Raw genomic sequence first — 14,103 nt, forward strand, 5'->3', positions numbered from 1 at the left:
GATTTTAGTAATGACATCATGAATCTCAAAGACAAACTATTGACTTGTTCCCATTGATGTTTTTCTGTGGTCAAATCTTTTAAATACTCAGAAGCTCAGAAAACCCCAGTTTCTGACAATATAAGTAGTCGTCTGTTCTCGTCCTGTGCAGAACAATTAGCCCCCATTTTTCACCATATTTCCCTGCTGTCACTCAAACAACAGAGGGGTGCAGAGGAGTTGAAAGAGGTCCATAGTATCCCAGTGGCCAAAAACTCCCACCCCAAGGTTCTTAATGATTTTAGAACAGTGGCCCTGACTTCCCTTGTTATGAAATCCTTTGAAAAATGAAGAGAGACATTTTTATCAAGACTGAACATCTACTTGACCCACTTCAGTTTGCAAACAGGGTTGGCCGTGGTGTAGAAGATGCAACTGCCACTTTACTTAACCCTATCCTTAAACATCTTCAGTCAGTTTGCTGACGACTCTGTAGTTAGGGTTAATATTATTTAACCTCTATACATTTATTGAAACATATTATAAATACAACTACACGATAGTATGAGCGGAACTGTTGCTTCATTTATACAATTGCCACCACCATGGAAAAAGTAGGCCGGTCTTGGCCCTGAAACTCCTGGGCTGAAAAGGGGCCCCACTGCAATGCCTGCGGTTACAAGACAGCACGTCGTGTAGTATGATCGTGAAAATCATGTAATGTACCCGAGGAATAAGCTGACTTAAATGTGTATACACACACACATCTCTTTCATCTTTTAATCTTATACCACACACCTGTATTTATCTTAGGACAGTCAGCGAGCAAACATCTTTTCCCTCCTTCCCCCAACCACCCCCATTTCTCACCGTCCGGCTTCAAAGGTGAAGCGGGTGGCGTCGCGTCCATAGCGCCGCAGGGAGCAGAGCGGCCATGTCACCAGCTTAGTGCGAGGGTTGTGAATGTCCCACAGGTAAATGTTTTCATGGGTGATCTGCATCATGCATTCCCCGTAGATGTCCAGGTTGGGACAGGGTAGAAGGAACACGTTGAAACGCTCTTTGGAGAAAGGGAATGACAGGATCAATGCAAAGGACTTGTTTTCATTGTAGTTGGAATTGCTTCAGAAATTTGACATGACTGAGAGAACAATTTTCCTGGACCACGGGTCAGTTTTGTTGCATTTGCTTTTATTGCTAATACAAGTAGTTTTCTTAAAATCTGAACTAAATAGTCGATGGAAATGGAGAGCCAAACACCCATTGTTAGATTTTTCAAATCTGCTCTAATCAATATTTGAATTTCTTATATCATCAATGAGTCAAATGACTATGCATGATGCGAAAGGCATCACATGAAGGGATGAAACTACAGAGAGTTATTATCTGACTATACAGTTCCACTCAGCTCTGTAGAGCTATGCTAAAGCTGCTTGTTTTGCTTTCATGGGCCACACCTTAGCGAGGAGCAGCTGCAGTTTTGCTAAAAACGTGGACGCTTTCACTGTACACAAGGTGCCCAGTATGAAATAACATTGAAAAGAAATTAAATGAATCTTCGGTTCCCCAAACCCATTCCCTCATTTAGAGTTAACGTTGTCATTGGACACCAAACAGCCGAAATTATCTTTGGCTTGCATATCATCTCTCTTCAACATATCATTTTAGCAAGTCAAACCCTGAAAGTTGGATTTATTAAAATTATTGTAAAGGGTTTTATGAGTAGACAACTGACATGCAGTAAATAGTAATGCCGGAGTTGAATTAGTGACCGTTATCGTGCATCATTTGTGTGTGTGTGTTTGTGAATTACCTGTGTGTTCACACTGTACCCCAGCGGCGAGCAGGTCAGGCTCTCCCATACTGATGTCATTGAGCCGCATGCCCAAACATTCAATTGACAGCGTCTTGAACCAATCTTCTGCCTCCAGCTCTGTTGAGACAGAGAGCGAGAGAGCAGTCGGATGGGCTTACTGTGCACCTAAAGTCTTGCCATCACAGTGTGTGTGCTATTTCACTTTGCGTCCCCTACTTCCTACTTCCTGACTCCTGAATATGTATATGAACCCAGTTCTGTACAGGAGTTAAATTATGTTTTGGTCAATATCATTGCAAATATATAAACGTAAAAAGTATCTGCTTATAGGTCAAGCAATAACTGAGAATAAATATATATATATATACACATTTATATGCCAAAGGTATGTTTTGAAAACATGACTCATTTTCACAGAAGTGTAGTTAATATATCGTGCCAGTACATTTCACGAAAAAAGGAACCTTATCAATATTTTTTACATTTAGTGTTGTGTAGAGAAAATTATATAGGCCAATATATCATAAGTGGATTCTCAAATACAAAATACCAATCTTATTAGCTTCAAAGGTCCTGTATCAGTCAGGGTGTACTCTTAGGTAAGATTAACCATTAAGATTCACCGTTCAAACTTGGGTGGAACACATGTTCATTATCTGTGTAAAACCCAGGGTCAGTGTGTGACAGTTCTATGAGTAGGTACTACAAGTAGTCACAGCAAGTTACTGGACACATTAAGACAAAGTAGGATGTGTGTTGCTGCCATAAGGACATAAGGAGCTCTGACTCTGTGTGCGTGTGTGTGTACACGTTACCTGATTCACAAGTGAAGGTGCGGGAGGTGTCATCTGTAAACACAATGGACACGGCCTGTCGCTTGGTATCCCGAGGCAACCGTGTGACATTCTTGACATTACTAATCTCTGTCACCTGGGCAACAGGTTGAGGGTAAAACAGTCAACAGGGTGGAGTTCAGAGCTGATTAACTGAAGTCCGCACAATCACGTGACATAAGACTGCATTGTTGAAATAAAACATGTTTCCAAAGAGTTTATGTGTGATCTGGTTGAGGTTACACAAAAGTAAAAGTCACCGTTGTTGTTACGTTCAGTGTTCTGTTGCTGCTTGTCTCTTCTAACTACAAACAGGAAGTTTAAGTTGAAACGGTAACTTGAGCAGAGGTGATCATATTTGTTGGTTCATTAGAGAGCACGACCTGACTTTTTTTTACACTTACAACAAATACAGATTATCATATCACTAACATGTCTTGAGGAGGAAAATATGAAATCATAGAGTTTCATTAAAGTGTAGGGTTAGGTTGGGTACTGGAGGTGGTATTTTAAAAGGTACTAAATTAATAATATTAGTACTACCGAATACTGATTTACATTAAATCAAAGTCTAGTGGTGTATTGCAAGATGCAAAATGAAGTAGTGGGCAGCACACACACCTTGGGACAGGCTCTGATGTAGGCAGACTTCTCGTCAGGGTATTTCTCCAGACGACGAGGTCCTTTACTGGATGACTTCTTAAACACCAGCCAGCAACGCCGATAGATCTGCAAAAACCACACACACAGACACACACACACACAAACACACACACAGTAATTTATAATGCTATCCTGTTTTTGTTTAGTCAGAAACAGTGAGTTGGTCAAAAAACAACGTAGGACATGTCCCACCTCACTTCTTAAAATGCTATTTTCATTCACCTCGCTTATGTAGTTTCAGGTTGATTTTCATATTAAAGTCTGCGTATATTGGTAGAACATGTTGATAGACTCATCTGAGTTACCTTTCATTATTACTGTGCAATAAGTTTAACAAGACCTGGGTCTTAAGTCTCAAATCTAAGGCTACATACAGGCTGTCCTCATTGATGAAGGTTGTTAGTATAAAGCCGGAAAGTACTACCTGTAGACACCATCAGTTGAAAAATTATACTTTAAATAAATAGAAAAGCTCAATTTCTCCTAACGCAATAATAGAACTCAGTCAGTTCTTCATGTTCTAAAGATGGAAGTACAGTAATTATCCAACAGTAAGTATCAGGTGTCAAGATGGAAAACTAAAAACGAGAGCAACAGCAAGAGACTGTCCTCCACCAAAAAGTACCACTCATTTTTAAGACAGCAGACCTCTAGCGGTCGTTATGTACACGGCAACTGGAGATCTCCGGTAGACATTTCGTAGACCTAGTAGGCCATCATGTTTGTGTATTACAATGGATTTACTTATATTCTGTTAAGTAATCGTGCCGATTCTCTGACATGTCACCCTTACCCTTACCTTATCAACCTCATCAACCATGCCTTGGTAAATCAAATAAAACCCCACAATGCTCTGAGGCAAAAAGTATTTGTGGCATAAACCCTCCGTCACCGGTAGAGGCACTATTTTAGGGAACGGTCGATTTAGCCATATCTAACACATACCACTTAGTTGGAGGACTTATTGATCAGTAATGTGCTATTCCTCTTTGGACAGGACAAATGTGTGAAAACAACTACAGCAAGTACTGTCAACTTTTCAACCTGCCTGATCATCTGGCTGTTACCCTGTTTGACCAGTTTTGGGAAACACATCTTGTCAATTTGACTGATTATAGAAAAAGCTCCAAATGAAGGCAATGAATGTCAGCTCCCTGCAAATGTTGCCAAAATGCATCATATCCACTTTCAAAAACTTGTATCTAACAAATTTGCAATTTGCAAACATGGTCAATTTGGCTTCAAGGATAAGAAATAAATTGTACATTAAATGTAAAAAATAGTCAGTGTGTTGGAGTGTATCACTAGTATGGAGGGTCCCTTCGCTGCTGAATGGTTATTGTTTGTAATATAATCAATTATGTTAATTGGACATATAGTGCGTGCACGAGTCCTTATACGGCCGTCGCCTCTTTTTTTTGTTTTCAGCACTTCAGATTACAGATTACACATGTTTCTGTCTTGTCAGCGTTCTTCTACTTTGGTAAATAACTTCTCTGCCCAAGTGGAGCTTACCGCAGGAGCCGACAGGCATTTCACACGCACAGTGTGAGCAGTCAAGTCATGGCTGACAGTCGGACCGTACAGTGAGAGCACATCAATTCTGAGCTTTGGCTTCACATCGCAGAGAATCTACTCGGACAGTTTGGGTTGGAGTTTAACAACAGCATTTCTAAAATTGCACAGTGTATGCCCAGCTTTAGGTTAAGTCAATCCAGATTTCTTGATTGATATTGAAGCACAAATACTGACCAAGCTTGGACATTTAACCATACCAAAAAACAAGGTCTGAGACAAGGTCCACGATATGACTTCGTGCTTATGGAGAACATAAGATCATTCTGATAAAGAGGAGCATCACAGCTGCAGCTGATGAGGAGAGACAGTTGGTGTTGGAGACAGTTACCACCCGAGTCAACATGTAAGACTGAATAAAATAATCAATTGATTTAAAACAGCCTGATATTTTCTCTGTGAATTTCTTTACTTAGATGATGGTGTAATGGTTAGTGACACTGTCCGCTGCGCAGGAGTGGTTCAATTGTTGTTGCTCACGTCAGAAAAACCTGCAAAATTTTATTTTATTATTTATAAAACAGGCATAAAAATAGCATGGCTGCAGCTGAAAATGAATTGTAAGAACATAGTGCAGATAGGTAAGCCATATGGTTTTAATCAGATTCAACATGTTAAACATAGAAAACATGCGTGCCAATTTCAACTTGTTGTAAAGAAAAATCCAGCTGAAAAAAATTTAAGGGCAATACAACTTTGCTCTGGTCGGAGCACATCTGCGATATTAAAAAGCTGGAAATAAGAATATTGTTCATATATGTGGTATATTGTGAGAGAAACGGTCAAGTTCTACTAAGTAGTCGTTGGGGAATGAAAGCATCTATACTAGGTATGAACATCCTCTCTGACATGCGGCTACTGAATTAATTCTGCTTCCATATCGATAGGGTTGACGAGGAAAGGACACCTAATTTTTTGACAGCTAGATCAGGTTCAGGAGAAGGGAGGAGTTAAGGAGAAACTCAGTGGGTTTTTTTCAAGAAAACCTGCCAGCGAGCAGGTTAGGTTCACAGCATCAGTTACCATGGTAACTGACCTACAGTTCACTTAATGAGACAACACGTAAGAGAATGCACTTCTCAGCCAGAATAGGAACACTAGAATGTCTAGGCCATGACCCCAGCCATAGTCAGATGGAGAGTGGAGAAGGTGAATTAGATGGGAAACTGTGGGCCTGGAGAGGCGGGAGGAGACGGGAAGAGACAGGAACTGGATCGTTCAGGACACAGAACTGAGCTGCTTTACCATGCCCACCCTGGACAGCACTTGTTCAACCTCCTGCCCTCTGGCAGACTGTTCAGGTGCATGAAGAGCCGAACAAACCACTGGGCCATCAGAACTCTTAACTCCTGTAAATAACCATGGCCTTATTTCTGGCCTAGTATCTTTTAGATGAGTAACGCACTCATTTGCAATACGTGATTATTAATTTATCTATTTTTTCCATGGTTTTCATCAATTCATTTTAATGATCCATTTTAAGTGCAATTTCCATTCTTCAGTGAATGGCATCCTCTTAAGTGCAATTATGTCCTGAATGTGACAATGGAACTGTCTTCTTTTTTAACTTAACCGTTGCAGTTTTTTAACTTAACCATTTTACACTGAACAGAATAGCACTTCTATCTATAATTGTATTTACAATGACAATAAAGAAATATTGATATTGACAGTACAGTGTATGAATTATGAATAAAAGCTAAGTGGAAAGAAAAGCTGTTGTAACATCCATTAGTCCGTCCCATTACTTTTTGTACTACAGAGCATCGGATATCACTTTATGCAGACGATATCCTTATTTTTATAGGTAATTCAAATTCTTCAATACCACATTTGGTTTCTACCTTTGATTTCCTCACCACGCTATCTGGATATAAAATAAACTGGATAAAGTCAGCGCCGATGCATTTGAACTCGGCTAGAGGACCTATTTGTACCTCATTTATCACAAAAAGGATTTTTTTTCAGAAACACTGAAAAGGTAGACAGTATGGGTAAAGAGTGTTGTTGTGTTGTTGTGCTACAGTTTCTCCCGCGGGTTTCCAGTTTTCCATTCCCGCTTCATTGACCTTTGAGCAGTCAGCTCTGCTGCACTGTCCCAACACCTCCACACTAACAGAAACATTTGATTAATTCCAGCAACAGTGGCTCTGTATTAACTTTTTTTTTTACAATGTCTTTGGCTTGTTTCCTTGTCTCATAGAAGGCAAGGTCAGCACCAAGTTAATGGTTTTGAGTGATCATCTGGGTGTTTCACTCATCAAAGTAGAAGTGTAAACACAAGCAAAATGTATTTAAATATGCCCCATAATTATTCCATTATGTGTGGGTGTCCACAGTTTACTGCGCATCACGGAATAACAGTTATTGCCTTGTTGACATAAGCGTCATCAGTCTGCATGGGACAATGAAAACAATGCTCCGGTCATCACTGCCAGAAAATTTGATATCAGTGCAGAAAATGTCACAACATAGTTAGTGGTGTGTGTGTTTGTGTGTGGTTTGATCGTGTTGTGGGGACCTAAATCCATTTACACAGTCACAACATCTGAACAAGTGTCTTCCTTATGGGGACAAAAAGCAGGTCCCCATAACTTAAAACATTTTTACATGTCTTAAGGTTAGTGTAAAGTCAGTTTAAGGTTAGGGTTTGGCAAGTAGCCTCATTTTGGTTAATGTTAGAGATAATGTATGTAAGTCAATGTCTTCTAAAGTCATGGAAATGTGTGTGTGACTTGTGCGTACGTGTATTCTGTTATTTTTTCCTCATTGTCCGCTAGCTGTCGGTTCTGTGTGCCCGGTCAAGTGGTTAGCACATTGTTCATGCATACTTTGCTTACACTATATAAAATCATCAGTTTTCCTTAACTCTATTATCGTAATATCGTATCTTTCATTCACCAAGACAAGATACATTGTAAATGGTAAATTGACTGCACTGCAAATGGACCACCCAAGGTGCTTTACAGTACAAGACACATTCACCCATTCACACAATCGAACCATTGACCTTCTGGCTAGTTGATGACCCTCTCTCCTGAACCACAGACGCTAATTGTCATCATCATGAGCACCAGGTCCATATTTGAGTCTGCACTAAATGCAAACAAGCCATTAAGAGAAATATGCCGAGGGCAGATGGAAGGGGTGGATTTTACATAGTTGAGCGAGGGAAGATAGTGACTATATGCAAGTTTGCAATAAGGTGTCATAGTCTACTCCAAACCACAAATTCTTGTGACCTTTATGTGCATCAACTGCAGAGAGAAACAGACCATTGAAATAGACTTTAATTTAAGATGGACGTGAGGGTGGGCATGGAGGTGGCTCAGGAGAGCACCTGGCTGCATGAATGAACCTGGGGAGAGAGAAAAGGCTGTCACCACAGCGCTGGCACTGAAGAGAATGTGGCACACTCAATATTAGGGGTGTAACGATACAGGTATTTGTATTGAACCGTTCGTAGCGGGGCTTTCGGTTCGGCACACGTTACAGCAATTCATTGTAATCATAAATAAAGCTTAAATTGTATGAAACATAATGTTCCCAGAGCCACTGCGCTCAACCAGGTAGTCCACACTACGTATAGGCAGCGTGCTGTAAGACAAAGTGCAGGATCTAGGGTGTGTAGAACCCAATAATGTAATAATCTCATAAAAATCTCCACATAACTCAATAAATATGAGAAAAATAGACAATGTAATAACGTCCTAGTAATGTGATAAACTCTGTACCAATGATGTAAGCAATTGTTACATTTTCAGGAGGGTTTTTACATTTTTAGACTTATTTTTGCTAAACTGGGCCAACCTTGAAGTAGCATGTCACCATTAACGTGTTAATGTTTTGGTACTGCATTGCTTTTGAGTCTTGAATCATTATTTTCAAATAAGAAAATATTTTCGGGTGATAATACATTTTTAAAACAACGGTATTGCCCTCTGCACTGAACGTCAGCAGACTTCACCAGAATGTTCACTGTGAGCCAAAAGAGGATCACTGAAATAGTGGATCCAGGAATGAATCACTTATTCAGCTTGTGGCCCTCGGAGGTTTTAGACCCAGTAGAGACTTTCACACTGAAGCTGTTGTTGTAGTACAGATGAGGTCCCTGTATTTACCTGGGATGTGGTGCTGGTTTATAATAACAACAAAGTGATAAACTTAATTTATATAGCGCTTTTCTTTACAATGTTACAAAGTGCTTTACAAAGATGAAATAACATCAGACAGGTAGTTAGAATGAGAATAAAGCAATGGAACATGAGCAGAGAAAATAGAACGATAGAAGCATTTAAATAAATGAATAGGATTGTCAGAGTAAATAAAAGTCAGTGTGACAATCATTTGGAACAAAAAGAACGTTTTAATAAGGGATTTAACAGAAAGCCAGGATTGTTCTTTTGTTGTGACTGTGATGACAACACACACGATGTATGAACACACACACTCACCCCCAGCTTGCGGCTGCGCATGCGTACGTAGCCTTGCTTGACTATGTCGTTGAAGTTAGAAGCCATCTCTGGGGGGGTAACCGGCTGGCTGTTGTTGGGGAGACCATCCAGATGTTTCTTTCTTCCCTCAATCAGACTCTTGATTTTCCTTTCTATCACTTTCAATCCTTTCTGCCTCTTTGAAGGTTAATACGGTTTTCCTCTTCTAAGTTTTCCTGTTTCTATCTCTCCACTTTCATATAGCTCCTCACATTTCCCTCCCTCTTTTTACTGCTCATTCTGTATCTTTTTGCTCTTCTCTTTTCAAGATGTTTGTCTCCTCCTTCGTTCTTCTCACTTATCTTATGCTTATCCGTAAGTGCATCCTCCTTTGTGTCATTCTTCATCAGACAGGTCTTCTCCCACCTTCCTTTTTGGCATCTCTAAGAAAATTGACAGAGAAAGACAAATAAATAGATATATTATTAATGGAAGAGCAATAAGCACAACGTTATCGTCCAGTGTTCATGCTGGTGGCCCCACACTGTTATGAGGGCGAGTACGCAGGATGGCATGTCAAAGTACACTGTGGTGTATTTGCCTTTCTGTGTGAATACATAAAAGGAGCTTGTGTATGTGCAGTACCAGGAAAATAACCTATACTGCTCTACAGAAGAAATCGGAGCAGGGAGCATATATTAGGAGGCATTGTGTCCAGGAAAATGGTATCACGTTAACCTGTTTTCCAGTCAGTCTGACGACCCATCATGCCAAGCTATTTATTCACAGCTTTCACTGAATATATTTCGATTTCGAACACCCTGATCTCTTCATTATTTCCTTTCAGCATGTATAATGTTGCAGTGCTGCTGAAGATACAAGGTTACAGATAACCTATGTGCTGTTGGGGTTCTCCTCATTTGTTAATGGTGCACTAATCCCTTTTATAATAACAACCAAATGGCTCTGTGAAATGTCAGATTTCACTCCAGCTTTGAGCAGCCTTTTATCCTTTTTTTTAGCTTCGATATACACACTGTACTGTCAGAATGGCTCAAGATCGCTGAATTACTGTCCACGTCACTGATATGTTAAGTTATTCAAAAGGTCTGCTGTTGCACCAACTGACAGTTCTTTCCTTCAGATGGAGTAATAGGACTAAAATTAAGATCTTCTTAAATACATACATAACTCTAAAGGGGTTTTATGGTGAACAGATTAAGCCCCTTGAGGTCAATTTGTAATTTGACAACAACAACGCTTGAACAAACCAGTGTTGACATTTTTTAAATGAAAAAAGCAAACATTTTAGCAAACTTATTAACTTTTACTTCCAGCAGTTACGGAGCAAGATTACTTTCATTTGGAGTCATGTTTGTGTCTATGAATGTAAGACCACAATCACCTCTTTTTCACCACTGTTTTCGGACTCTACCAACTCCTGAGAAACATCTGGCTTTTTAGCTGCCAAATCCTGCACTATGTTCACCAGCTGGTCTAACTGTGTCTGTCTGCTGTTTGCACACAGAGCACCGCCAACCAAATTCAAAAAAGTTGTGGACTGTAAAAACCAAAACAATAACCGGAAAGATGCCAGAACACTGCTGAGTTGGTGACACAGTAGTTGTATTGCTCATTCAGTGAGACCCCTTACACATACATAGGCATTCCACAGTCACAGATAGATGCACAGTTCATTTAAATAATTATAATTGCTTCAGATTTACTTGTAAATGTAATTTAACTACACCTAGTGACAGCTATTGCAGCTTCTGTGTTATGTGAGAACTAGAATCACCACCTTGCAGTTGTACGTCTCTCCCAACCTGTAAAGTTGCAGCCTACATTCATGTGTGGTCCCGGTCCAGCAGATTCTGGGACAGTTTTTTTCTAATGGCTGTCCCCCTGCTGAACTCTGCACCTCGGTGATGATAGCAAATTTCAGACATCTTTTGAGAGTTTAGGCAGTAACTGCTTGACAGGTATCCCCTGAGGGCTTTCTGTAGATGCTCAGATTATTCAGCACTACATCACAACTGTACACTCAACTCAACCTGGCCTCACTGCTGATACCAGCTCCGATACTAACTCACTGCTCTTTGCACTTCCTACGCATGCCAAACTGGAAAAAGCTGCCAACTTTACACTTGCATAATTAAGCTTTATATAGTCTCTGTGTCTTATGTGTTAGCAAACCAACTAACTATATTTCCTATGTACACACCCAATATACTAACTAATTCGGGTTGATTTGGAATCATGCTTTTGTACACCTGGAAAAAAACAATGTTCACTCTCCATTTAGCTTAGGTTTAGTCTTTATCAACTCCTTAGGGAAATATTTGGCTAAATTATCCACTATGTTAACCAGCTAATCTCTGTGTCTGTTGGCTGCTGAGCAGTTTGCGCACAGTGGATTTATCAAAGGCATTTTTGGGGGGGGTGAGAGAAGTTCGAGTTGAACAAAAAAAGTTGTGTTAAATCCAAATCAATGGGACTGAAAGAGGCTCACCTTCTCTGTATAGAGCTGCGAAAAACTGGAGAGTTGGGCAATTGTCTGTGGCTTTGTCACTATAGAGCAAATTCTTTAACAATGCATATGTTGTCTTTTGATATTTGTCCAAAGTGTGATCTAATTTTATTCAACATTCATTGTGTGGGATTACTTTAGCAAGTTCCAAGTCCGCACAAAGATTTTTGTTGTGCACTGAAAAGCAGTTTAATTGTGTGGTTGTACTGCAGTTCTACACTAGATTGGACATACTGCATGGTGTGTTAAGATGACTTGGCCTTGTGCTGTTGGGCTCAGCCCCAGAGTGTGCCCAGGGCCTATGATAATGATAATCTGACCGTGAAATACCCACAAACCCTCCATCTCTGCCAGACATTTTCTCCTTGCATGAAACTTGCCCAAAAATCTCGCCTATGGCAACAACATTGCCAGGGCCGGCTCTGGATATACCTGCTGTAAATACACAAACTATTATTAAACCTACCGTTTGTCGCCAAGGCATGAGAGTTATGTTAATTAACTAAGAGATTAGCTATCATTATGACAAATGGTCTAAAACAATACACTGTATATTCACACAAAACCATTCCCCGGCAGGCCACCTTTTGTCCCATATTTCATAGTGACAAAGTTGGCAAGCCTACTTACAGGCAACAGGAACATCACCGCACATTAGCGTACAGTTAGCTAGTAGTTACTCCAGGGGCAGATCTACAGGGGGGCATGGGTGGCCATGGATCCTGGCAAAGAGTGGAGCGACTGAGCCCGGCCCCCGCACATCTGAAGGGGAAGTCAGTTTCCCCTGGTGAGGTTTAAACACACCAATTTAACTTAAAGTTCAATTTGTAATGAATGTAATGTTGCTAAAGGCGATTGGGCATTAGAAATAACAGCACGTCCGTTGATTAGCCTAAAGTGAAATCGCTTGCTCGTGATTTTTTGATTTTAGTAAAAACAAGAATAGCTTGATAAAAAATATTAAAACGTGTTTGAATCCACAACGTTAACAGAGGGTCGCCGTTTCAGGGGTGTTGTACTTATTAGCTAAATGGCCATGAAGTGTAATGTAATACAAGGATAACCAGAGCTTTTCACATCTTGACTCTTGCAGGCCAGAGTAGCTGAAGAATAAAAATGAAAAGAAAAGCTAAAAGTGTGGATATTGCCTTTATTTATGCTAAGAAATTTCAGAGGCAGGGAGTGACCACCAGGAGGAGGCAGATGAAGATGACTGAGAGGAAGAGGCTAGTACTGCAATTCCCCCTGGACCACATGGTATGTTTTTATGCTCCTTCCATATAAATTGCAGTAAAGTAGTGTAACATGTCATGTCGGGTGGGTGGCTGTGGCTCAGAACGTAGAGTCGTTCGTCCACCAACCTGAAGGTTGGCGGTACGATCCCACCTCTCGCCAGTACACATGCAGTTGTGTCCTTGGGCAAGACACTTAATCCTAACTTGCCTCTGACGGCTCTTCCGACAGTGCATGAATGAGTATGAATGTGACAGAAAAATGCGTGGTAAATAGCAGCGCTGTATGAATGTGTGTGAATGGGTGAATGTGACTTTCCTATAAAGCGCTTTGAGTTGTCTATATGACTAGAACAGCGCTATATAAATACAGTCCATTTCCATTTATGTCACTGAGTAAAATAAAACGTTTTCAGGTATTTTATATTTTCTGCGGTTTATGTTATCGGGTTAAATATGTAACGGTTTACAAATGTGTCTTATTTTATCAGTAATTATGATCAAACGAAAGGTTAAACAAATGCTATGATAGATAACTGTAAAGCTGCATTAGATAATTATATTTGCCACTATATCTTTTCTTCTTAGATATATCAAAATGCATAGGTGCAGCAGTGCAGCCTGATTTAAAGACGGAGTGGTACAATTCGTGGCCATGGCTTGAATGTTCCCTGTCTAAAGATGCAGCATACTGCTTTGCATGCAGACATTTTGCATGCAAAACCAGTGTATTCACAACAGAAAATGGCTATTTTAACTGGGAGAAGGCCACTTCCAAAGACTTCAGTGTACATGCCATTTCAGACACATGTGATTGCCATGATTGAAGGAGTACAAAATAATGGCCAAGAAAAACACACCTGTCTAGGAATGATGGGAGATGAAAATAAAAAAAACCAAGTCATCGAAAGACAAAAGTACATTAAAACTTTGGCTGAAACTTTGCTTTTGACAGCCACTCAGAACATGTCCCAGCGTGGCGATGAGACACTCCAAAATGAGATTTTGGAGTGTTTAGCAGAAATGGTCATAAAGGAAAATA

General features: G+C 40.1%; 1 protein-coding gene across 2 annotated transcripts in view; it reads right to left on the minus strand.

Annotated features, from left to right (window-relative positions):
• The window catches only part of dok4 (docking protein 4), a 60,216-nt gene that overhangs the window by 14,618 nt on the left and 31,495 nt on the right, over nt 1-14,103 (minus strand). For both annotated transcript variants that reach the window (XM_035629121.2, XM_035629120.2), the window contains exons 2-6: nt 9,321-9,742; nt 3,250-3,357; nt 2,611-2,725; nt 1,793-1,912; nt 850-1,039 (exon numbers count right to left, since the gene is read on the minus strand). In XM_035629121.2, coding sequence (XP_035485014.1) covers nt 850-1,039; nt 1,793-1,912; nt 2,611-2,725; nt 3,250-3,357; nt 9,321-9,386 — 599 coding nt within the window. In that variant the 5' untranslated portion in view covers nt 9,387-9,742. The remainder of the gene's footprint in view (nt 1-849; nt 1,040-1,792; nt 1,913-2,610; nt 2,726-3,249; nt 3,358-9,320; nt 9,743-14,103) is intronic.

This window comes from Scophthalmus maximus, chromosome 4 (genome assembly GCF_022379125.1).
Source record: "Scophthalmus maximus strain ysfricsl-2021 chromosome 4, ASM2237912v1, whole genome shotgun sequence".
Classification (NCBI taxonomy): Eukaryota; Metazoa; Chordata; class Actinopteri; order Pleuronectiformes; family Scophthalmidae; genus Scophthalmus; species Scophthalmus maximus.